Below are 26,658 nucleotides of genomic sequence, written 5' to 3'. Positions count from 1 at the left end.
ATTACACAAGTACAATAAGTGAGTTTGGTTTTATGCCACTTTTAGCAATATTCCAGCAATATCATGGCAGGAGACACCAGAAATAGGCTTCACACATTGTACCCATGTGGAGAATCGAACCTGGGTCTTCCGCGTGACGAGCAAAGCTTTAACCACAAAGCTACCCCACCGTTCCAGTCAGTGTCGAAATAGTTTCCCAATTTTGATAGACAGTCGGGCTAGCTATGCCTGAAAGTTACTAGCCGACAAAATAATTCACTTACCCGAAATTTGAATGTAGAAACTAAGCAAAAGGTTTCAGAAAGTGAAGTGAGTTTTCTAAGAATTAAACACGTTTTCCGGCCCTGACAACGTCCTAGATATGTTCCATCATCAAGTATTTCAAACTCTATTACAGCGGTTCCAAAATCGTTGTGTTTGATTATGAAATAATCGATTGCTTGGTTGTTTGGCCACTCCGACCAATCTTTGATTATTTCAGTTAATCGGAACACCACTAGTCTGTAGTGGATGTGTTCCTATATAGTTGTCTTGACAAGTTTTTCAAAAGATTCTTCCAACATCGGATTATTGTTTCACAAACATAACATATAAGTCAGGAAGTTGTTTCATGGAACTACACTCAAACTTCACCTTACAGGTAAGTCTCGTTTAATTTTGTAATTCTATGCAACAATGTCTTTGATAAGGGGTATAAATCTGCTTTTAAAAAAAACACATGTTCCAACAAAACGGTAATGTCCATTTCCTGAAAGTGATGCAAGGCAAGAGATATCAAGAACCAGTTTATTAAACACGGCTTCAGAATTAGATAAGAATACAACATTGTACCATTGGTTTGACAAGGTTTGATGAGCATCAAACAGTGTATGAAATAAGGCCTGTCCGACATCCGGTTACCTGTTACTTTTGGTCTAGGCCGGCAACTACTTGAAGTTTTTGTTTAATTTTGCCATTTAAAAAGACAAGTTATCACATTTGGGCTGGCTATTTTCAAACTTATTTCATACACTGCATTAAACAAGCTTTCACACAAGTTTACCATCACACATATATATGAAATAATTCTGTATGAGCATCCTAAAAAATGTAAAAGAAACACAAATTAGACACAAATGCAATCTCTGGTTTTCCACCTATCAAATATAAACACCACATAGCACCAACCAAAACAGCTGTAGTAAAACATTTGTCTGACAGGACGAATGGCTGAAAAACTGACAGAATATACAATACATGGCCATACATACATACAATTTATCTTACCTCACACAAAAATGTCGTTTTCTGATTGGCAGAGCGGTCTTCTATTATTTTCCATGTACCCCGCTTATATGCGAGTAACATTTTCTGTGTTACCCGCTGAGAATGCTGAACTGTGGGGAACTCATTTGACGTATTAGAAATTCTTTATATCAAATAATTGATTCATGTATGATGTTTTGCGAATGAAATAGATGGAAGGGAGATAACTCTTGTTTTTCTTGTCGTCTGCTAGATTCCATGTGATCAGAAAATCTAGAATTGGCTAATTGCCTAACTGTGGTACTCCTTATCCAATAACCATGCTTCAAACAGTTCAAAATTAACACTGAGGTGTTCGGTAAAATAAATACACTGCTCACTTAGTCCCCCCTGTGACCAGTGAACAACTTAAACTTGTAAAACGGCACGTAACACAAATGATGTAAAACGGCACATAACATACTTTGATGTAAAACGGCACGTAACACAACCTGATGTAAAACAGCACGTAACAACTTGATGTAAAACGGCACGTAAGACAACTGATGTAAAACAGCACGCTACACAACTTGATGTAAAACGGCACGTAACACAAATGATGTAAAACGGCACGTAACACAACTTGATGTAAAACGGCACGTAACACAACTTGATGTAAAACGGCACGTAACACAACTGATGTAAAACGGCACGTAACACAACTTGATGTAAAACGGCACGTAACAACTTGATGTAAGACGGCACGTAACACAACTGATGTAAAACGGCACGTAAGACAACTAATGTAAAATGACACGTAACACAACTAATGTAAAACGGCATGTAACACAACTGATGTAAAACGGCACGTAACACAACTGATGTAAAGGTAAACAGGATACACACTAGACATAACATCTGACTGGTGAACTGGTATTCAGTACATATATTTTGGTAACAAATTCAAATAAAAGTTGAATTATACAGCTGATAAAGATCTTGGTAGATTTTGGTGGGAATCATTGACGGTTGTTGACATCAATATCACACATCTTTGGTAGGTGTGTACACAAATATGAACATCATTAATCAGTGAGTGAGTGAGTTTGGTTTTATGCAGCTTTCAGCAATATTCCAGCAACATCACGGCGGGGGACACCAGAAATGGGCTTCACACATTGTACCCATGTGGGGATTCGAACCCGGGTCTTCGGCGTGACAAGCCAACGCTTAAACCACTAGGCTACCCCACCGCCCCCTCAAAAAGGATGATATATAACCAGTATCATGGCAAATGCTTATTTAGTGACTATATTAACAAAACATATCCTATATTTGGGACTACACTTTCTAGTAAAGTACATATCTTAGTACTCATTGAGTCTCATCCCGGATTTAAACCCACATTCTCAGGGTAAGGCAGTCTACAAAGTCAGCGATCTAACCCACTCAGCCACTGCAGCCTCCACAAAATAATTGGAGTCAGACAACTGGTAGTCATGCTCACATAGTTTGTGTGCCCCTCTGACAAGTGTAAATTGTCACAGTTCACATGGACAAAAGGTATGAAAACACTTTACTGAGAAAGAGCAATCCCAAATATAACAGGTTACATTTGACCACTTTCTAAATGACAATGTGTTTACATACACAAAATTTATTCAGACTTGAGGATGTCCCTCGACACAGATCACTAGACTTCCATGGCAACAAAGGACATACTATGATAACGCTAAGATTTCCAAGCATCCTTTTCAAAAACAACAGTTATATCCAAACTTGAACAAAACCTCAAAGTCACTTAGGCCACAGCATAATTCAGTCAGTCATTTCCATTCCAAGCTGGGAAATTCTTGCAAAAGAAATATTTTTCCTCTTGGATTCTGAAATCAACACATCACAAAAAATATTCCTATTTCACTAAAGGCATGAGTTTGCTGAAACACTGACTAGTTTCGTATCACATGCATGTGGTGAGGTTGGGGTTTGGAAGTAAAATATTTGGTAGCGCTTTCAGTGGGTTATGATGTCAGAAAAAACACTTCTAACAACAGATATATAAACAGTTGACTAACAAATGGGAAGACATAAGCTTTCAATACCTTCAGGTGATATAATGTTCAATCTGATTTTGAACAACGAGCAATATCCTTTGGACTGATTCCACTATTATGTAAAATATTGTAAAAATATGTTCTCAGAAACAGCACCTGTCCATTTTCTAAGGTAGTTTGGACAATAAAACACCAGAAAAGTTAGTATCTAAAAATTCGAACAGCTTATAATCAAAATAATCCTTTTGTCTGCATTTCATTTACATTTGAATGCAGTACTCAGCAATAATCCGGCTATATGAGAGCATTCTGTAAATAATCCAGTCTGGACCAGACGATCAAGTGACTGATACAGTGAAGAACGCTGTGGTCAGTGTCTCATGACAGAACCAACCAAGTCTGACCACCCAATACATTTGGTCATCTAATATGGTCAACCATCATGGTTGTTTGAGAGCTACATTCTAACTCGGAATCCACAGAAGTGATGACATGGTGGATTAGCATGTCTTGTTCGTCTGTAAATCGCTCCAGATTGCACGGATATCCTCCGCCGTGTTGGAATGTCCTGATATGGCATCTTTATATGCACATCCATTCACATCCCGCTTGTTGAAAGTGAACCGTGCACTATTAACTAGTTTTGCATTTATTCGCTTTGCACATATCCCTGTAATGTATATATCCTCCAACCAAAACATCCTGGTATGAAGAGCCATGTGATATAGCTCATACACAACGTCACCAGATATCACATAGGCAGTGCCACTTGTATAATCTGGATATTTACTCATGGGAAAGTCTGATACTGGAGTATACCATTTAGATTTTGGATCCTGTATGGGCACGGCGCCACTAACCAGGCTTCCAAGAACTGTCCTTTCATACTTCTCTTTCGCAAGAAGATTTATCAAATTGGGAATGTGAATAAACATATCATCATCACTTTTCAACAAATACCTGGCTTCTTGACAGAACTTGGACACCCATCGTAAAGCAGCGACTGACTTGATTGATAAATTTTGATACGAGTCAACAAAAGTTTCTTGGACGATATCGTTATACTTCCGATTCTCCTCGCCTATTTTCACCTGTGTTGTATTGTCTGTGAGTCCCAAAATGAAAACCAGGTGGATATCTGGATATTGTGTCACCCACGATCCCCATGTTTCACGGATTGCTTGCCGCTCTGGATACTTGGCAGGTGCAGATTCTACAACCACTGTTAAAAAAATCGATTGATTTTTTCTTTTATTTCTGCATGCTGTCTGTGCTGTGAAAATGTAGTCATAGTTGTGTGTGTGATTGTAATCAAAGAAGCCACTCTCGAACAAGTTCAATTTCACTCTGTTCCTACTGATAATGCTGACCATGCTGTACAGGACAACCGATGTGGAGACGATCACACACAGCAGACACAAAGGTTTGCGTCGGGACAAGCCACGCAACATAACTGGTCGGGAAGTCTCCACCTTGCTGTCCAGTCCTGAAATTTTCAACACCAGTGAATTAGCGGATCAGTTTTTGCAAATATAATCGGTGTGATAACTGCATAAGTGGCACACAAACATAACAGGTCACTCAGAGAAAGGTTTGTTTGTTTGTTGTTTAATGCCACAATCAGCAATTTGTTAGCTACCCAGATAGCATTCCGACGTTGGCCCAACGTTGGCAATGGTTGGCAACGTCGCGGTCGGATTTCAGACGTTGGCCTGACGTTGGCCCAACATCGGGGAAGCCCTTGGTGTTAAATGTCTGGGGTAAGGCCAATAAAAATTTTAATGTTTCAAATCATTGTGTTGGGATTTCTTCCAGGGTCTGTTGCCTAATGGTTATCTATTTAAAAATCAACTATTTTTTAATATCGTTTGTGATATACATAGACTTGAAAATTGTTTTGAAATATGCATAATATTTTAACTAATTGTATTCGAAAAAACTTTAAAGTTTTCTTGAGCCTACATAAAGCTGTCCAGAGGTGTCCAGCAAAGACAGAGAGAGTGAATTCAACTTGAAGAATGTATTGCTTGCTATGTGATAGTATTGCGAGATTTGTACAAACATTTCAGGGTAGGTAAGAGGTATTGAGGAATGAAACAGACGTTGAACCAACGTTGGGCAACGTTTCTTTCTTTGCCAACATTGGCCCGACGGTCACGATTACGTTGGGCCAACGTTGGGCCAACTTCAGACTGCTATCTGGGTATATTGCAGGGTTCTGTAAATAATAGACTCTGAACCAGACAATTCAGCGATCAATAGCATGAGCATTGATCTATGAGATAACACTGTTTCTCTGCATTTAAAAAAATACACCATGGATGATGAATACAGCGAAACTCAAACAGATCACTAAATATAGTTTGTTATAACCGTAGTTAGCTGTAAACAATACAAATAAATATGGGACAAAAACAACAGCTGGTTATTAAAATATTATTGAGTTTCTCATGTTCAAAATATATGACTAAAAAAACATTTAAGTTGTTTGCATTAAAAAAGAAATATGAAAGAAATATTATTTCATGATCATGATCAACAGTCATTAAAATATACTTTGAGCTCAGCCAACCACAAAATACAACATGATTCAATGCAGTAATTGTATTATAAAATAATATTATTTGTTGGTATTATTGCTATTTTCTTTGATGGGCATTTTAGAAGTTGAGTTGATGAAGAATTGACAATTATTATGGAGATTAGTGTTGGGAATTGGTTGAAATCTCACAATTGATGATTGCTTCATTACCAACGAACAATCATCGAAAACAATTGCTTAGCATCATTTTTCAGATTTTCCTATCTAGGTTGTTATTGCAGATAGGTATAAGATTATGCAACTTGCTATTTTAAAGTGATGACTAATATATCAAGACCATAAACTTCCTGGAGTCTTCAAAAAATATTCAGTCATGACTTTTCAGTTAGTGAAGTGAGTTTTCTAAGAATTAAACAAGTTTGCAGGCCCCGACAACTTCGAAGATATGTTCCATCGTCAAGTGTTTTAAAGACTAAAACAGCAGTTCCAAAATCGTTTGTGTTCGATTATGAGAAAATGTGATCGATTGCTTGGTCGTTTGGTCACTGCGACCAATCTTCGATTATTTCAATTAATCGGAACACCACTAATGGAGATACAACTTCTTTTATTCTGTGGAGGCGACGTTTCGACATAGATTCTAATGTCGTTGTCATTATGTCAAGCAAGTGATTGACAATGACATTAGAATCTATGTCGATACGTCGCCTCCACAGAATAAAAGATGTTGTAGATCCATAATATTCATAATTGTCATTATTCTTAATATTGCTATTTGCAAAACAATATGCAAACAAGTTACCATTCCTTTTAAACAAACACACACATAACATGGATATAAAAAGCAATGGCATAACTACTCTCCTTGTAGGTACCCAATGTATCCTGTTCATACTGGGCACCTGTATTTTCTAACGTATATCACTGATAAAATACAGGCACCAACTATACAAGAACATGCAGTGTTTGTGAGTACACAATAAATACTGAGTTTTCCCTAGCAGAAATGGGGTTCACACACTGCATCCATGGGGGAATCGAACCCACGTCTTCAGCGTGATAAGCGAACGCTTTAACCAGTAAACCATATCACTTCTCTGTCATTTCTGTAATAGACTTGCTAAATACCATGACATCATGTTGGATTGTCCTAATAGCAACTCTGCCGTTATGATGAATAAACTGTGCTGACTTTAAACCTTGTTAGCCATTCCAGATGTCATTCAAATCCATGAATGTTTAAATGCTGGAGGACTGCCAGCGTACTGCCATGAATAACGCATAAACAAAATTCTGTGTCCTACTTATTAAAAATTTCAACATGTATGTCTCTGTTTTAATTTGCAGTGTTCCGATTAATTGAAATAACCGAAGATTGGTCTGAGTGACCAAACGAGTAAGCAATCAATCACATTTTCTCATAATCGAACACAAACAATTTTGGAACTCAGGGTTTTACATGACGCGTGATTCCTGCGTATTCAACGCAACAATTTTGTATACGACTCTCAAAATATTATCCTACGAGTCAAGCTTGACGCAAGTTTCATGGGTTACCCTCACAACTCAGTTCAATAAAATCGATTTGATAAGCAAAAAAATGATATTATCAGATTGTTCCAGAGAACTCAGAAGAGACAGTAATCCTGGCTGTTTGAATTGAACAATGCTGTAGTTTCATTTGGTGGTGACATACATTTACATTCTGAGAATGATTAACGCAAGGAAATATTAAACTTTTCATGACTCCCAAATACTGAAAATGACTCCCTAAAATAAATATTGTGAGTCACCATTACTCCCATTTTTAAAAGTCTGTGTAAAACCCTGGAACTACTGTTTAAGTGTTTGAAACACTTGACAAGGGAACATATCTTAGATGAGCCCGAAACATGTTTAACTCGCCGGAAACTCACTTCACCTACTCAAAAGTCATGACTGAATATTTCTTGAAGACTCCAGGAAGTTTATGTTCATGAGATATTAGTCATCACCTTAAAGTAACAAGTTGCATCATTTTGCATTGCATGTGAAATTTGCAAATGCAATTTGGGCAGTTTCCAAATAAAACAAAAAATCCCAGAGAACCACATTATACTTACTTGCCATAACAACCTGAATAGGAAAATCTGAAAAATGACACTAACCAGTTTGTTTCGATGATTGCTTGTTGGTATAAATGAACAGTTCGCCAGTTTTAATACATGCAATTCATGTTTGACAATGCTGCACTTGAAACTGAAGGTATTGAATTTACAATTCACTTTAAAACAATATCAAGATATTTTACATAGGGGTAAAATACCAAATTTAATAGAATGGACACAGGAGACATACAGTGTATACCAAAAGAAGGCTGTGAATACTCATTGTGAATGTTCACTCAAGGTAACAACTCAGTGGCTCCAAAAACATTATCTCTCGACCTTTACACCCATGCAAGCTCTGGATTTCCATTCCATGTATACTGGCAAGCGAACAGTTATCGCTGCATAACAGTTATCACCAATACATCAGTATCACACATGCACAGTTCCTGTCAATTACATTTACAATTCCGTATTTTTTCCCAACGGTATTTGACAACAATAAAGGACAGCAAAAGAATATTCTTCACGGTAAGTAACATAAGGTGAAAATTAAAGATGAAGTTATGAACCCTATAAAATTATTTAACTTAGTCGGGGGAATATCCCACAACCTATACAATAGCAAGTTCAAGTTGACAAGTCATTAATTGTTTCATTCCCTATCAATCTGTTGTAAAAGAAACACTCAAATAGTCACACAATCAATTATTCAAGGTTACTTTATGATATAAATACATATTATTTCACGAATGGCATGAGAAATTCTGAATGGCGATAACTGTTACAGTTAGTTGTGAGAAAACATCTATTTATACTGCCATGATTCCCTTCCACCGTGTTATATAAAAACATGACTCGGCGGCAGTAAACGGGCTGGACACATCAGTGAATGGCTAATTAAGTATCATTATAAATTCTGTTTCATTAACTTAACGACCGACAGAGTATTTTTGTAAATACCGCTAAGATTTGGCAATAACTGTTCCATAGCCAGTAACATTTCCTCAGTTCTTGCGCTTTAAAATTCAATCATCATCCTTGCATCATGGATACTTAAGAACATCTGTTTTCTCAGTTCGCATATGAACAATTGTAAAATGTCACTAACTTATCAAAAACAAATTTATATTAAACTTATGAAATTATGAGAATATTTACAATGTCTGCTTTTATGCAACCCGTTCGTTATTGTGAAAATAAACACTGCCGTCCAAAAAACGTATGACACGTAAAAACATAACATTGTCAAATCAGTTGAAATTTAGACTTTATAAAAATAAAATTACACAACTATAAGCACAAACTATAACATTTTATATATACCTTGTTCTCCCTGGTCTATCAGATATGATATCAGATATTACACTGTGGCCGATTTATGAGAGAAAATGCTTGATGAATCAATTAGTAGTAAATGCAGATATCGAAGAACACCAGCGCCTGTGTTGTGGTTGCGCATATCCGTTTTATGGTGTTCCTAGATTATTTCTGCAGGTCAAACGTGACTCAGTTTCGAAACACTTCAATAGCTTATGTCACATGTTGTGAAATGCAGCGACTGTTTATGACAGAAAAAGATCGATTAATTCGCGAGATGAGAGTGAGCCAATGCCCTCAGGGCTAGAATGCATTTTACCGGGCGCAGCATTAGCTTTGGTATTTGGAAAATATATATGTATATATACAACAGATTTCCCGCTGCAGTGAAATCAGTGGTGTATCAGTTTGGGCAATGGTGATCGGGTGTTGAAATTTACCATATAAAATTGCTGTTGACATGCCGATTCCGAAACTCTAAAGGGATTCATCAGGACCGGATATGCTTGGATATTTGATCAAGGGCAGATAACTCTAAGGAGACAATATTGACGTGCAACAGGTGAGATAGACATTTATGACTGTGGTTTATGACTGACTGCGCATATTAGAGTGACAGCATCAGAGGTAGGTTACACAGCAGTGGAAATTTATCTCAATTGACGCACGAAACGTCTGCGCATGTCTTATAGGTTTGTCGTGACTCTAACAGCTCAGCACAAGAGGCTTGAAGAGCTTCTAGTTTTAGTTTTGTGTTGAAAAGTCGACCTCTAGGTCTACACTTTTTAATGATTGATTAATGAAAAGTATTATGATACATATTAACATAATTTGACTAATAGCATTAACTTAATTTTATGTTTTCGGTTAAATAAAGAAACTCTGTATTTAAAATTTAAAACCATCTACAGCTATAATAGGCACTTGTAACGTAAAAGTCTTGCATCAAGGTATGTACTGTCACTGACGTGTCTTAACACTATATAAAGTGTTATTTTTGCATTACAAGCCCCTGTGAAACCATCAATTTGAGGCGTGTTAATGTGACAACCTTCTAAATCCACTTAAAAGGTCACTCATCTAGGTCAATTTTCTCTGGGACAGGTGCATGGGTATATATAATTTTGTAGCGGATAACCTGATGAAACCCCAGATTTGATGACTGATCATGACTTCTGCCAAGTTCTTTTAGTGGATAACAACTTCTTTTATTTGAACATCGCACTCACAAAATACAAGAAGTTGTTATCCATAAAGTTTGTCAATATCAGACCTTTTGGCACTGCCCATAAACTTTGATAGTATCCAAGGGTGTTTCTTCACATTGATCATCAAAAATCAATAGTTTCTATGTTGCAGTTAGTAAAACTCCTAAATATTTTAGTCATTTTACAAATTCACTGCATGTAACATCCATTTCTAGTTTATCATGATAACAATCCAAAACTATAGTCCATTTGATTTCATTTGAGACCGATGAATTGAATCAAGGTAGACTCTGACAGCAGCGACACCGATTCAGAAAACAGTGACACTGATTCTGAATGCAGAATCACGGCTTCTGAAGGTGGCAACACTGACTCCGATTGAACATCCAAAGTGGTAACCAGATAACGGCTTTTGAGATGACCCTCATTTCACTACACATGCTTGTTGATTACCTGGCTGTTCTTCCATGCAAATGGTTCCCTCGTAAAAAATTGCGAAAAACTGCAACAAAATGATGATTGTTTGTTAAACAACTTTTTTATTCAGGTGTCCAATATTATGAGATAAATCATCAGAGTTGGTCTGTCAATTTTATGTGACTGTGCAAAATTTGGTTTTGTTGCAATTATTAGATTTTGTGTTAGTGAGCAATTCATCGGTCTCAAATGAAATCAAACAGACTATACTTGTTAAAGACATATTCAAGACCAGTCAAAAAATGAATATTCCAAATTTCGGATATATACCCGGTCAAATTAAGTAATACTACGACATTACAAAATGTATTTATTTAGTTTCTGGTGAAAAGTATATATTTGTTAAATTGTGGTCATCATTACATGCTATATTGAAAAATTTCTTTATTTGACCTCATTATACATCCAGGGTTCGAAATACCCATATATTAGTGTGCCATGGCACGGTAAATATTGAAATGGCATGGCTAAAAGATGTTCTTGGTGCTCTTTGACATGCCTGATTTTTCAGAATCATAACTCACATTTAGTCATTTAATCCCCCAAACAATTATTTTTTTCCAAATTGAATAATACCATACATATTTGAATGCTCATAAACCCATTTCTTTATTTAACAATAAATTTCAAATGATCATCATCATTGTCATTTATTCTAAAAACATGTGGGCATACTCAATTTCTGAAAGCCACACCTAAAATATTTGTCTGGTACCCTAAGGCACACTTAGAAAACAAAGTATTTCTATCCCTGACATCGTAAAAGGTCACTGTGTTTTATGTACCTCATGTTTGTCAAATTTTGTACATATATATATATACTGTTGTCAGTGACAAACCCAATTGTAAAACATGAAAACTAAACTTCCAGGCAGGTGTACCGCTAACCTATAACTTGTAAGATCGTCCTGACAGGGTACTGACAACCTGAAAAATTCGACCCCCTTCCACAGACTGCTATTTTTGGTCCTCAAAATTCAGTTAATATACGGTTAGTTAAAAAAGATAACAATCCCAAACATTTTGAAGCTCAATTTTATATAAACATATTTTCATTCAATAAATGAATAGGGATTGGTGAACAAGCTGTTACAGATTATATTAATATCGCTCCTATACAACATATTATAGAAATAGAGGATACTGAACAACCTTCCGTGTATTACCATTTTTATTAAACGAGTTAATGATTTGGTATCAAGTGTGTGAAGAGAGTTTGATACTAAATGTTTCACAAGTTTAATAAAAATGGTATTTCAGGGAAGCGATTTTAGTATTCTGTTTATAACTCTCCAACATAAATTGATAGAAACTGCCTACAGTGTGAAGACTCTCAGCTTTCTGCAACTCATGGAAGGTTTAATACCATTGTGACCAAGATATTAGCATTGTGACTTCATAACTGTAAACCATTATGACGTCATACGTCTATCGGTATTACACTTGTGTAATATTGCCATGAAAATATTACACTGCAGTATCTTCCACGAGCGAGTAATGATAATGATAATTGTAAGGTTAGAACATGATATACGTTATCTTACAAGTTAACAACTGTATGTTAAACATAAGCAGTGAAGTATTTTAAAAACAAATTGATATGATGTGTATTTGTATTTTTGTCTAAATCTGTCAGATGAACACATGTATGAGTAACAGTTTGGATTGCCTGAAGAGTTAATGGAATTGAACATGTACCGAAACAGATTGGCGATCTGTTTTCTCATACAAATTCAAGTTATGTTGGAATTGAATGTCTTGAAGCGTTCTGATTTTGTGATAAAATTGTGGATTGATTTCAGAGTTAGTGGTATAAGTAGTTAAATATCCATCTCCATTGATATTGGTTTTCAGGTTATAGCCATGGGAATAGAAATTCAAGTTACTTCTTATCTGTGTAAACTTTACACACAAAGTAGTGTAAGTTTCATGGAAGTAAAGTGATAAATTACCTCTTACATGATTACTTACATGAACTTTACACACAAAGTAGTGTAAAGGTGTGATGTCTGCAGGAATTACTCTATTGTTATGTTATATGCACTTTTGCACTGAAACAATTTAGTAGTCCTGTGAAATGCACTGACAGATTTCAAAGTGAGTTCGTAAAATTTTCTAAGAGAATTTGTTAATTGTTTTGATCATGTGGACAAGGTGTCTGACTTCGTATCAGAAGGTCCATGGTTCAGATCCCACCTCAGGATTCAGATATTTTATAGCAGCTACACTGGCGCCCAACATGTCCCTGAGCATGTTCATATTAAGTTTGAGCAAAATAAGGCTCAATATTCTACCATGCAGCCCAGGATGTGCCTTCTGTTGACAGGTTGGTATGTAATAGGGTGTGGAGTCATCCAACAGATGACACTCTTACCTCATCATTCTGCTGACAGGGTTAACCTATTTTGTCATGTGGCAAAGCATCAAACTTTGGATCAGGAGGTCCATGTTTCAGATCCCAGAAGGGGACTTGACTTTTTATGGCACAGCATAAAAGAGCCATTTCGCCACATTTCTCATGTTTCTGTTATATGATTTCTTTCAGCCACATGTGAAGATAAGCTATGTCTGAAAAGCAGCCATATGCACTGGGTATTGACATTGGGACTACATCAGTGAAGGTGTCTGTGCTGGACATAGTGTCACAGGAAACCGTCTGCTCAACCTCCCAGAAGTCAGCAGCAGAAACTGTCAGTGATGTTGGCCATCTTGGATTCGAGCAGGACCCAAACAAAATTCTGCAGGCATTGAGTGAATGCATCACAAAGATCCCAGCCAGCGCCAAAAAGCAAGTTGTTGGGATTGGAGTCACAGGACAGATGCATGGACTCATGTTGTGGAAGAGCGAGGAGGTTACCGAGGCAACTGATCTAAACACAGAGGTAATGTATCACTTTACTTCCATGAAACTTACCTTGAACAGGTTTCTGCTAACCCAAGCTTATTGTAAGTGCCTATTTGGATGAGGCGGTGTTTCACACTAACCAAATTTTATCAATGGTCCAAAGGGCCAGAAGATAGAAAAGTCCTGGTAGATTTGATCTCACAGACACAATGGTGCTGACTTCAAAGATAGAAAAAAATCAGGTAGATCTGATCTAATGACACAAGATAACATAATGGTGATGATGTCAAAAGGTGTAACAAGGTATTATTGTATTTGTATGAGCTGAGTGTTCACTACACTGTACACTGACCAAAATGTATCAGTGGTCCAAAGGGCCAGAGGGGCAGTGGGGTAGCCTAATGGTTAAAGCGTTGGCTCGTCACGCCGAAGACCGTAAAACCAAACTCAGTCAGTCAGTCAGGTTCGAATCCCCACATGGGTACAATGTGTGAAGCCCATTTCTGGTGTCCCCCGCGGTGATATTGCTGGAATATTGCTAAAAGCGGCGTAAAACCAAACTCAGTCAGTCAGCCAAAGGGCCAGAAGGTAGAAAATCCTGATAGACCTGATCTCGTAGTGCTTACTGGAAAAGGTGTAAAATTGCATCAATTTATTGTATTTATAAGCTAAGTGTTTACTACAAAGTATCACTTATTTTCAAATTCGTACAAACTTAAATGAAACTTCCTCCCCAAAATAACACAGGACCACCACATATTTCATCTTGCTGGCCCTTAGGAAAATATGCTAGACTCAGACCAACAGACCTGTGATTGTGTCAAACACTGTGTCCATCCTGTTTCGGGTACAAGTGGCTTGGGTTTTTATCAATGTTATTGTAGCAGGGCATAGAGTCATTCCATTAGACTAACACAATTATTTGCTTATAAATTGAAAAAGAGCCTCAGTGAGAAGGGAGATTCAGAATCTGAGGAATTCTAGACTTGTTTCATTTAAGGGTTTAGCTATGCAGACGGGGATGGGCAGAAGGGAAAATATTGTGGTTCAGGGACGGTGAGACAATCTATCATTCCATAAACCCAGCTATAGTCCGTTTGGCTCAAAAGCGGACAGATGAATTGCAATCTAATTTGAAAGCTAATAAACATAAAAAACTCAATGAAATACTGATCATCTTGAAAACGTCAGACCAACTCTGTGAGGTTTTTGCAAAATTTATGTCCTAAAAATAAAAAGGTTGTTTAACAAACTATCATTAAACTATTGACACAGTTCACTATTTGTTATGAGGGAGGAGTGCAGAGAAAGGGACAGCTGGGTTTGCGAGAAAGACATAAATCCTGCAAACAAATCACAGAGTTGGTCTGATGTTTTGATTATGATCAGCGTTTCATTGAGTATTATATGTTTATTAGTTTTTGAGTTGGATTGCAATTCATCGGTCCGCTTTTGAGCCAAACGGACTATAGGCATGTGTTTGTTTGTTGTTAACACCGCACTTAACAATAGGGGTAGGGGCTCGTCTGCTCACACAGTTAGTTTTGTTTACACTTAAAATCTGCCTGTTGCAACCCTGATATGTGAGGTAAGTAGCGTTTAACGTCAAGTTTCAAAGTGCTAGCTCACTAAGATACCATGCTATCAGATTTACATAGATAGACACTGTGTATTGATTCCAAGCTGCCCCCTAAACAGTCTGCTAAAAGACAAACGCCAGTCTAGGTTTGGTTTGTTTGTTTTTTAACACTGCACTCAGCCATATTCCAGCTGTATGGCAGCATTCTGTAATTAATAGAGTCTGGACCAGACAATCCAGTGATCAACGCTGGGCAGTCATCCACTTGTCTGCCTATTCACTATGTAATTCCTCCCAGGCCTCCCATGACTGGAATAATATGAACTGTCACCTGAATCAGCAATCACTGTTTTAGTTCAAATCCTCTTTGGACTTGAATAACAATGAGATATAATTGCTGGAACATGTCATCAATGCAAACTTAAGTAAAGTAATTTAAGACTGGAGGTTGTCACATAGTTCTTGCATAATCTTCTGTTTATGTGATTTAAACTAAATTCTCCCATTCGTCAGCCTTGATCTGTCATCGTCGTATAATCCATACACATTTGTTTCATGAAAATCACAGACCATACTGTACATGTCTTTGGGCATTCCTCCACGTTTTACCTGTGAAGGTCCGGATTAGAATATTGGCCTTCAGTAACCCATGCTTGTCGTAAGAGGCGACTAATGGGATCGGGTGGTCAGGCTCGCTGACTTGGTTTGACACATGTCATCGTATCCCAGTTGCGTAGATCGATGATGATGCTGTTGATTACTGGATTGTCTGTTCCAGACTCGATTATTTACAGACCGCTGCCATATAGCTGGAATATTGCTGAGTGCGCCGTAAAACTCAACTCACTCACTCTCTCACTCCTCCACATTTATCTGACAAGTCGTGGTGTAACTTAGTCCTGATCAAACTGAGACCCAATAAGAACTGTAATGAAAAAGTGAGCCAAAAATCAAATTGATTTTTGTTTTCATTCTTCAACCACACCAACTTAATTTCACAATTTTGCTTAATGAAAATTATGACTTGAAGACAAACAAGAAAATATTTTTTGGTGGTCATGAGGATTTGTATCAAATACCTTAACCTTACTAAACTAATGTTTAAAAATGTGGCGTCTGAATTAAATTCATGGTGTCCAGGTACTCCAGTGCACTCCCTTGAACATGTTCTGCAAACTCAATGAGGCCTCCTCATACATATGATATCAGTGTGCCATACTCATTAATACTCCTCAACTGTTTAATGTTATGTGGCCCAACACCATCTGACTCCCTCAGTTCTCTTTATATTGTGTTTCAGCATGTAAATCCAGTAGACCCGTTACACCTGACCTTGTGGAAAGTCTGTTTATATACTAGCGGAATAAAGTAACTGTGCATTATTTGATGTTATGCCATATTTTAATGCAAAAAGATAATAACATGATGTGTGGTGTTTTCCTTAATCACTGTTTAACTGTTGACAGGATAAGATCGAAATCTGTATGATTTGACACTAGGCATCGTGACACGCCCTTGAAGAGGTGTGGTGTCAAAAGTCGGTTCACAAATTCAGCATCCTGTGTGTCCACCATTGGTGTTGATGCAGGTTTGACGTAAACATCGCTCCATTTCATCCCAAACATGCTCATTAGGGAACGGGTCCAGAGAACCAGCTGAGTACAGGAATGTTCATCTGTCTAAGGAAATCCGTCACAACACAAACACATGTGGACGGGCAATTTCTTGCTGAAGCGTGAAGTTTTCGACTCTGTACTTGAATGAACGGCTGCACGTGAGGCCCAATAACCTCATCTCTGTATCGCAGTCAGATTGCCACTGACAATGACAAGTTGTGTTGGACCATGAGATGTGATGCTGCCCCATACCATAACGCTTTCGCTACCAAACTGTCGACGTTGAACAACGCACACGTCAGCATACCATTCAGCATCGCCGTCTGTAAACCTTTGCCCTGCCATCTGAGCTGTCGAGAAGAAATCTCAACTCGTCAGTGAACAAAACTCCTTCCCAATCCTGTCTCATGTGCCGTAGATGCTGCCTGCACTAGACAAGACGTGCCTGTCGCTGACGTTGGAACAAAATTGGACGTATTGCAGGCCGTCGGGGCCGGATGTTGTGCTCCTTCAATCACTTCCGTACAGCCCTAGAACTGATCTGACGTAAGCCAGGAATGGTCCGAGCAGTCAAACTGGCAGTCTGGAATCGATTCCTGAGATGGGTCAGCCGAATATGGTTGTCTTGCTGACGTGATGTCACATGTGGATGGCCCGGGCCAAGGCAAATCTTTCGTGTTGCCATAATGTTAAAACGTCTCCATAGAGATGAGATCGTGTTTCGATGGACACCAAAATCTCAGACCTCTTCATTTTGGGCCATTCCAGTCTCCGGCATACCAACGGCGCGAAGCGCTGATTTTCTGTAGGCCGTGGCATGACGTACACTGAATTTAGGTTGAAATTAACAATAATTCAAAGTTTATAGAATAATCAATCGTTCTTCAATTTTCAATATCAGGTGTCAAAAAGCATGCAAAAAGTAAGTTCATTGTGCACAAAGTGCACGTGCCAAGCGCGATATGTGACATCAAATTCCGTGCAAAGTGCTTTGCTACATGTTTATTTTGGGTTATTTTTATAACTCTTCAAATAACTTTTAATTTATTCAATTTTATGTTATGCACAGTTACTTTTTTCCTTTGGTATATGTCAGGTCATCACCAGTCCTCTCTACACATAGATGGACCAGGGCTGCACCCCTGAGTTCCTGGCCACCCTCCCTGCCCCCTTGTCCAGGGGTGGAAATAACTTTAAAATTGCTAGTGTACTCTGGTACAGTGGCACATGTAAAATCACTTGCCCTGATAATTTTTCGACTATACCGGCCGATTTTGTTGTTGATTTTTTAAATAAACAACATAATTAATATTGGCAGATCAACTGGACGCCGGTACAGCGTGATATACAAATTAGCTTGCCCGACAGAAAACAACACTGGACTCGGAAGTCGGGCAATGGGTTATTTCCACCCCTGTTGTCCCACCTACAGCTATCTTGTGTAAAGTCTGTTTATATGTCAGGTCGTCACCACTCCCCTGTACACATGGATGGACCAGTGCTGCACCCCGGAGTTCCTGGCCACCTTCCCTACCCCCTTGTCCAACCTACAGCTACCTTGTGTAAAGTCTGTTTATATGTCAGGTCGTCACCAGTCCCCTGTACACATGGATGGACCAGTGCTGCACCCCGGAGGTCCTGGCCACCTTCCCTACCCCCTTGTCCCACCTACAGCTATCTTGTGTAAAGTCTGTTTACTAGTATATGTCAGGTCGTCACCACTCCCCTGTACACATGGATGGACCAGTGCTGCACCCCGGAGTTCCTGGCCACCTTCCCTACCCCCTTGTCCAACCTACAGCTACCTTGTGTAAAGTCTGTTTATATGTCAGGTCGTCACCAGTCCCCTGTACACATGGATGGACCAGTGCTGCACCCCGGAGTTCCTGGCCACCTTCCCTTCCCCCTTGTCCAACCTACAGCTACCTGTAGAGTAAAGTAAAGTCCATTTATATGTCAGGTCGTCACCAGTCCTCTCTACACATGGATGGACCAGCGCTGCACCCCGGACTTCCTGGCCACCCTCCCTGCTCCCTCGTCCCACCTACAGCTAGCCACGGGGCATGGCTGTGCCACGTTGTTCTGGCTGACTCGACACAAGGGGGAGGTCATCACTGACCGGGGCTACAACTGTAGTGGGTCAGTGATGGACTATGTTGTAGCCAGACTCTGTGGCTTGAAGAACCCAGTCACTTCGGTCCAAGTGGCAGCTAGTATGGGATACTTCAACACAGTGCAGTCATCTTGGAACACAGACATGTCAGTATATAAGTCATGTAAGCCTGAAATCATGTATTTGCACTATTTTTAATACCTCTTCAGTCTGCAATATTTTTAATATATTTTCAGTCTGCGACTTAAGCCATCAGTCTGAAGCCAGAGTCCAGTAAAAGTATCTTGTGATCTAATAAGATATCACAGTCCTAGTCCTTATCCTTATCTAGACAAAAATAATGTATCGTGCGTTTGGCTCAAAAGCGGACCGATGAATTGCAATCTAACTCAAAAACTAATAAACATATAATACTCAATGAAACGCTGATCATAATCAAAACATCAGACCAACTCTGTGATTTGTTTGCAGAATTTAAGTCCTAAAATTAAAAAAGTTGTTTAACAAACTATCATTAAAATATTGACACAGTTCACTATTTGTTACGAGGGGAGGAGTGCAGAGAAAGGGACAGCCAGGTGTTAGAGAAGCACGTGCACAAGTACCGACAAAGTTATTGATTCATCAACCTGTGCTGTGCCGTCTCCATCCTTTCTCGAACACCTGGCTGTCTCTTTCTCTGCACTCCTCCCTCGTAACAAATAGTGCACTGTGTCAATATTTTAATGATAGTTTGTTAAACAACTTTTTTAATTTTAGGACTTAAATTCTGCAAACAAATCACAGAGTTGGTCTGATGTTTTGATTATGATCAGCGTTTCATTGAGTATTTTCTGTTTATTAGTTTTCGAGTTAGATTGCAATTCATCGGTCCGCTTTTGAGCCAAACGGACTATAACTAATGAGAAGATAATTTTCTGGCTGGCTGGCTGGCTGGCCGGCCGACTCAAATGTTTTCAGCACAGACTACCTTATGTAAATATGTTAGGTATTATGCATAGAATCCACAAAATTTCAAGGGGTCTTTACTAGTTCTCGAGTGATTTATCACATAATCAAACCATTGATCTCGCTTGCGTCAGCAATTATCAATGGCTCGGGAAACTAATCATAAAAAAAAGAAACATTGAAATTAAACTTGAGAAAGTTTGTTTCTGCCTGTTATGTATGTTAAATCAAGACATAAACAACTGATGCAGTTTCCTGACTCATAAAACCACAATGTAAGCAACATACTCACATGCGTATCTCACCATGATTCACTGGCAGCGTCATATCAAATGTTGTTGTTCAACTTGTTGTTGGCTTTGCGGAAAATACAAGGACAGGTTGAACTGTTGAGAGGCATTCTAGAAGTTCCCTGAGTACTATGAACATAATTGTACATCCGTCAGTATGCAATACATATATTCTGTGCTCATTCTATACGGTTGTGCATAGGACATACATTTTTGCATCCTGTAAAACACTGTCTCATACCGTAAATCATATTTTTTTTCAGATATACAAAGGAATATGAATGATGCCTGCAGTGTATGAGCTTCTTCATCTCAACTGACAGTAGGTTTTGTTTCAATTTGTCAGACTGTCTGAGAATGGCTTCCCGACTGACCTGTTGGCGAAGGTCGTGCCGGCAGGGGCAGTAGCTGGTCAGCTGCAGCATCCATGGCTGGGCATCCTGCCACACATCCCAGTCTATGCCGCCCTGGGGGACGTGCAGTGTGCCTTTCTGTCCATCCTCCAAGACCCTGCCGATGCAGGTAATGATAAATGTTGGTGTCTCAGAAATACGATGGAACACTTGTAGCTATGTATTTTGTTTAATTATTTGTGCGTGAGTTATTTTGCATGATAATCATTTTCTGTATTGCTGCAATCTTTTCAGTCCTCAACCTGAGCACGTCAATTCAAATGGGCTATGTTGTCAAGGGAGACAACTCTGTGAGGTCTGACTGTCTGAAGGAGAAGCCCTGTACTCTTGATTACTTTCCTTACTTCGGTGACGAGTACCTCGCCCTAAGTGCTGGTCTGAATGGAGGCAACGTACTGCAACACTTTATGTCAATGCTGCAGGGATGGTGCTCGGAGTTTGGTAGGTCTGCTTGTGCGACTTTATTCATACTTAGGGGGTCCCTAGTATGGTGATCTACCTTCAGCTGCTGGTGATCCATAGCCCGCTTTTATATTTTATTGTTCTCTATAATAATCTCGTTTTATGATTACATGCTAGTTTTAACTTATCTGTGATCTCTAGTATTTTTACTGTTCATCATCAACAAGTTTATGATTTCTAAATTTATTGATGTTTACTATGATAATTGATTGTTCTCGTCACTGGCTGAAATATTGCCGATGTGAGGGTAAATATTAACTCACTCACTCATACTTATGGGATTGTCACCTTGCCTGGCACCCGTGAAGGTACGGGTTAGAACTGATCTTCACCAACCCATGATTGTCGTAAGACACAACTAACAGGATCTGGTGGTCAGGCTCGCTGACTTGATTGACACACGTCATCATATCGAGTAGATTGATGCGCATGCTGTTGATCACTGGATTGTCTCATCCAGACTCAATTATTTACAGACCGGTACCATATAGCTGGAATATTGCTGAGTGTGGAGTTACACAACAAACAAACCACACCTACCCTGGCGTTTAAGGACTGTCTGGCTTGGAATCAATACAAAGGTGTCTGAGTGGCATATCCATGTAAATCTGATAGCATGGTATCTCAGAGAGCTAGCACTCTTAGACTGGATGTTAAACCCTTTTTCACCCCCCACATCAGAGGCACAGCTGGGAAGTGTAAACAAAGCCAATTGTGCGAGCAGACGAGCCCACCAGAATAATTATAAATCAGATGCTCTTGAACACTATTTCCAGCATTCAGGACCCTTTATATTAGCTTTTATTCAATACAAATATTGGTAAATTGTTTGTGATAATTTTGTTTTAGTAATGTAAATATGGCAATACCACCAACACATTTTCTATCATTTATGAGCCATCTACCACTGAAATCCTAAAGCGTGTAAAGATTACACAAGAAAGTCATGTTTGATCATCTAGAACCTGAAAATGTAATGTAAATATTGGTGGTAAATTGAGGTTTACTTATTTTTTTAAATATTGCCTTTTCTTAGGTGTAAAAATCTGTTTTAGGTGACAGCCATTGCTTTTCTGCTACAATGGTAGTTTTGTGCCTGCATATGGAGGAACTTCGGTGTCCCAGTTGCATGATTCGACGTGCCAGGCTGTGTTCCTTAAGCTTGCCAAAACACTGTGAAAGTGGAAATTCTGCTTTTATTGTACTATAGGTCTGGCAGCAACATAGTTAAAAGTTTCAGCTGTCTGTCGCCTGCATCACTTCTTACATCAATCTGACACGCTGTGATATGACTAAACTCGTGTTCAAATAGTATGGGGGCTGTGGGGTAGCCTTGTGGTTAATGTGTTCGCTTGTCACGCCGAAAACCTGGGTTTGATTCCCTACATAGGTACAATGTGTGAAGCCCATTTCTGGTGTCCTCCGCTGTGATATTGCTGGAATATTGCTAAAAGCATCATAAAACCCAGCTCACTCACTAACACACGGATGCAAGGGTTCAAATCATCAAACCATAATTCACAGTGCAGAGTTGCCTCCCTTGAGCATAATAGAAAGGTATGATTTTGGTTCAGAATCCCAGCCCGGCTGATATGGTTTCAAGGTTAGTCAGCACCATACCTATATCTAAACCTCTAAGACCTACATCCCTTTAACCTCACTCTGCTCTCCCATTTAGTCTATTATATGTTTCTTAGCATAATGATAAAATGGCCAAAGTTTCCACATCTGGTGAGGAATGAAAAAACCTTTTGTTCGATCTTTAATTTATTGCCCAGTTCCCCGTTCCTCAATGCGATCATAGTGCTACGACAGTCGTAAGTCTATATTAAAGTATGGGAGTTACGATGATCTTAGCACTACGACCGTTTTGTGGAACGGGACCCAGGTCCTTTGTGAAAAAAAAGTATTTATATGAATTCCAGTCATGAACTGTGCAGGTTTGAGTCTTTTTTAAAGTTATAACAGCTGATTGTTTTTTCAAAACATGTCCTACTTTATGTTAGTTTCATTTCGTCACTTTGTGTGGGATATCTGACTAGGTTTTGTAATGGTATGACACTGTGGTATTGCCAGGTAAACCCTTAGCAATGTGATGTCAGATACTATGAAGGGCAACTACTCTGGTGGGTGGATCACACACTCCATACAGTGATGACGGTGCATTATACAAGCTTGACAGCAAGGATAACAATGATGAGGAGTTTGGTTTAATGCTGCTATGAACAGTATTCAAGTTATACCATGGTGTGTCATTTGGATGACGACAGTAAAGCAAGCCTCAGACATCTTCCATCTCATGGAATGAGCATGGGTATGGTGCTGCCGTGGTGTGTCGCCTAAGGAAAGCTTGGAATGATATACAGTCAAATCCCGATGATTCAAATGCCGGTGTCTCGAATATTATTCATAACTCGAAGTACCTGTCGGTCCCGACCATTCCCTGTTATAGTTGTCATCATTTGAATACCGGTTACACGAATTCGTCTCATAAATACACACGATGACTCGAGAAGGAAATTTTGTCCCATGAGATTCAAACAACAGCAATCTTGTATACATAAGCCGAAGTCAGTCATTGAGAAGTTGATTGGTGTAGCAAACTGATCCAATTAACAAACCAGCGCGGCTCACACCTTCCCGCCATTGACGGGGTGAGTTCAAAAGGCAGATTAGTGATTTTACGGAAATCACTGTCTGTGCTAATCAGACTGGAACTGATAAGGTGCCCCTATTAGTGATATGGAAATCATTAGATAAACAAAAGCTTAGGCGGAGGAATTAGGACTGGATCATCTTTTTTCTACCCTCATAGACATACCTATGTCTCGAATACATCGATAAGTCGAATTTATTACTTGGTCCCCAGCGATTCGACTCATCGGGATTTGACTGTAGTTTGTAGATTCTGATGTAGCAATGGCAGTATGTAAAATACACAATTATGCTAACAACAGACCTGTTCTCCCTGCAGGATTTGCTTTGTCGGAAGCTGACATGTGGGCTAAGCTCAATGACACTGCTTTGAAATCAGAAAGGAGCAGCTTGTCCATTACACCAACCCTGTACGGAGAGCGCCATCAACCTTCCCTGAAAGCAAGCATTACAGGAATAACCAGCAGTAATACCTCCCTTGGTGAGGTGTACAGAGGCCTGTGTGATTCTATCATAGACAATCTACATACACTGATGCCAGCTCAGTTTTTGACAGAATTGGGCCATGTGAAACGGATTCTGGCAAGTGGGTCAGTTATTACCAATAACCCAATTGTTCAATCCAGACTGGAGCTGGTGTATAAGGGTATTCCTATTGTGTATGGACAGTCAGGTGATTCAGCCATAGGAGCTGCCAAGATTGTCAAACACTGATTTTATGTATAATTAGGGGTGGGTATTGCAGGGAATTTTCATATTGCGATATATTGTGATACGAAAGCATGTATTGCGATATGTATTGCAATATATTGCAAGAAGTTTTTTTTTTAACAAAAAACTACTTATAGTCGAGTTAATGATTTATTTAGAAAGTAAAACACAACAAAATCACAATGCTTGATTAGGCTTTAATAAAAAGTTTTAATCATGACAAAATAAAAATGTAAATAATGTTTGGCACAAATGAAACAAGGAAAGGAACAATTTAAAAACAGAAATATCCGAAGATTTCCGAGTGTTACGAAGTTTTCCGATTGCATACCGGTTTTCGATCAGCGTATCGCAATACGTATCGTTTTCATGTCTGAACCGGTAAATACCGGTAAACCGGTTATATTGCACAGCCCTATATATAATGAATAAAGATTACAAATATATCTATTTTGTTCATACTTATCACATGAACATGCCCTGCTCGGAGGCAAGATTTTGGAGTTCTGTTACATGTGTTTACCTGACAGATACCAACCCTGGTGTGACTCAGTCATTATAGATGTCTGCCTTGATTGGGCTCCATCCTTACAGACACCAGTGCTAGTGGGTATCAGCCCTGACATATGATATCGCTGATGGGCCAGCGATCTGAGAATAACAGTTGAGGTGGAACTTCTACCCTTGGGACACTGGTCCTGACACTCTGAGATACCACCTTCAGAAAGACCATACTATTATCCCTCCATCCTGACAAATGCTGGTGGGAATCAACCTGTGAGACATCAGTTATGGTGGCACTCCACCCTGACATTTGTCATTTCAGTGTGACTCTGTCCTGACACACTCAGGTCGCTTTGAGACTTCATTGTGACAAGCACGAATCATAATGTGACTTGAGAGACATGCTAACAGACTCCAAACCTGGTGTGGGTCCACCCTTAAGGACACTGAACCTGGTGTGGGTCCACCCTGACAGCTTCCAATTCAGGTGTGGGGCCACCCATACAGACACTGAACCTGGTGTGGGCCCACCCTTACAGACTCCAAACCTGGTGTGGGTCCACCCTTAAGGACACTGAACCTGGTGTGGGTCCACCCTGACAGCTTCCAATTCAGGTGTGGGGCCACCCATACAGACACTGAACCTGGTGTGGGCCCACCCTTACAGACTCCAAACCTGGTGTGGGTCCACCCTTAAGGACACTGAACCTGGTGTGGGCCCACCCTTACAGACTCCAAACCTGGTGTGGGTCCACCCATACAGACACTGAACCTGGTGTGGGCCCACCCTTACAGACTCCAAACCTGGTGTGGGTCCACCCTTACAGACTCCAAACCTGGTGTGGGTCCACCCTTAAGGACACTGAACCTGGTGTGGGTCCACCCTGACAGCTTCCAATTCAGGTGTGGGGCCACCCATACAGACACTGAACCTGGTGTGGGCCCACCCTTACAGACTCCAAACCTGGTGTGGGTCCACCCTTAAGGACACTGAACCTGGTGTGGGCCCACCCTTACAGACTCCAAACCTGGTGTGGATCCACCCATACAGACACTGAACCTGGTGTGGGCCCACCCTTACAGACTCCAAACCTGGTGTGGGTCCACCCTTACAGACTCCAAACCTGGTGTGGGTCCACCCTTAAGGACACTGAACCTGGTGTGGGCCCACCCTTACAGACATCAGAGACCATATAATAGAAACCAAACCTGGTGTGGGCCCACCCTTAAGGACACTGATCCTGGAGTGGATCCACCCTTACAGTTGCCTATACTGCTATGACTGCATACTGACAGACACCAGACCTTGTTGGCCTTCATCCTGATGGACAATTGTACTGAGCCGTCTACAATCGCATTGGGATAGATCAGACCGCGCTGTGATGAGCGATTAAATATCAAAACACAAAACACATATAGTTACCTTTCTTCCACGAATATTAATGGGATAAGATACGTCAAAGTTTATTCATTATAACTCAGGGCGGTTACTAGTATATATAAATTGCTACCGGAATATTTCTACGTTGATCATGTGCTTATGAAGGGTCAGCTAAACGATGAACAAAGAATATTATATATTTTTTCCTGAATGATATTGTGAAATGTGA

General features: G+C 39.5%; 2 protein-coding genes across 4 annotated transcripts; one reads left to right on the top strand and one right to left on the bottom strand.

Annotated features, from left to right (window-relative positions):
* Positions 1-772: 772 nt before the first annotated feature.
* On the bottom strand, positions 773-9,765 carry LOC124273432 (beta-1,3-galactosyltransferase 1-like). Of its 2 annotated transcripts, XM_046708703.1 has the most exons (4): positions 9,668-9,755; positions 9,234-9,468; positions 3,693-4,764; positions 773-3,599 (listed from the first exon to the last, which is right to left on the bottom strand). In XM_046708703.1, the coding sequence occupies exon 3, from the start codon at positions 4,727-4,729 to the stop codon at positions 3,779-3,781; it is 951 nt and encodes a 316-aa protein (XP_046564659.1). In that variant the 5' UTR covers positions 4,730-4,764; positions 9,234-9,468; positions 9,668-9,755; the 3' UTR covers positions 773-3,599; positions 3,693-3,778. The 2 variants fall into 2 exon arrangements, with proteins under 2 accessions (XP_046564659.1, XP_046564658.1); XM_046708702.1 differs by lacking the exon at positions 9,234-9,468 and having other exon boundaries at positions 9,668-9,765.
* On the top strand, positions 9,762-24,680 carry LOC124273431 (sedoheptulokinase-like). Of its 2 annotated transcripts, none has more exons than XM_046708701.1 (6): positions 9,762-9,789; positions 13,458-13,794; positions 18,913-19,211; positions 20,650-20,825; positions 20,951-21,157; positions 24,153-24,680. In XM_046708701.1, exons 2-6 carry the CDS (start codon positions 13,477-13,479, stop codon positions 24,545-24,547), a joined length of 1,395 nt encoding a protein of 464 aa, XP_046564657.1. In that variant the 5' UTR covers positions 9,762-9,789; positions 13,458-13,476; the 3' UTR covers positions 24,548-24,680. The 2 variants fall into 2 exon arrangements, with proteins under 2 accessions (XP_046564657.1, XP_046564655.1); XM_046708699.1 differs by having other exon boundaries at positions 9,770-9,854.
* Positions 24,681-26,658: the final 1,978 nt, after the last annotated feature.

Source organism: Haliotis rubra, unplaced genomic scaffold (genome assembly GCF_003918875.1).
Source record: "Haliotis rubra isolate DU_JTF1 unplaced genomic scaffold, ASM391887v1 Scf180, whole genome shotgun sequence".
NCBI classification, from domain to species: Eukaryota; Metazoa; Mollusca; class Gastropoda; order Lepetellida; family Haliotidae; genus Haliotis; species Haliotis rubra.
This window is presented reverse-complemented; position numbering and strand designations above follow the sequence as displayed.

Bases quoted from the DNA above. Each gene is read 5' to 3' on its own strand.
- LOC124273431 (XM_046708701.1), top strand. From the start codon at position 13,477: ATGTCTGAAAAGCAGCCATATGCACTGGGTATTGACATTGGGACTACA. The intron at 13,795-18,912 runs GTAATGTATCAC...TTTATATGTCAG, and splicing joins CAACTGATCTAAACACAGAG to GTCGTCACCAGTCCTCTCTA. The intron at 21,158-24,152 runs GTAGGTCTGCTT...TTCTCCCTGCAG, and splicing joins GGGATGGTGCTCGGAGTTTG to GATTTGCTTTGTCGGAAGCT.
- LOC124273432 (XM_046708702.1), bottom strand. From the start codon at position 9,689: ATGTCAACAGCAATTTTATATG. The intron at 4,765-9,667 runs GTAAATTTCAAC...TGAAAATTTCAG, and splicing joins GTCAACAGCAATTTTATATG to GACTGGACAGCAAGGTGGAG.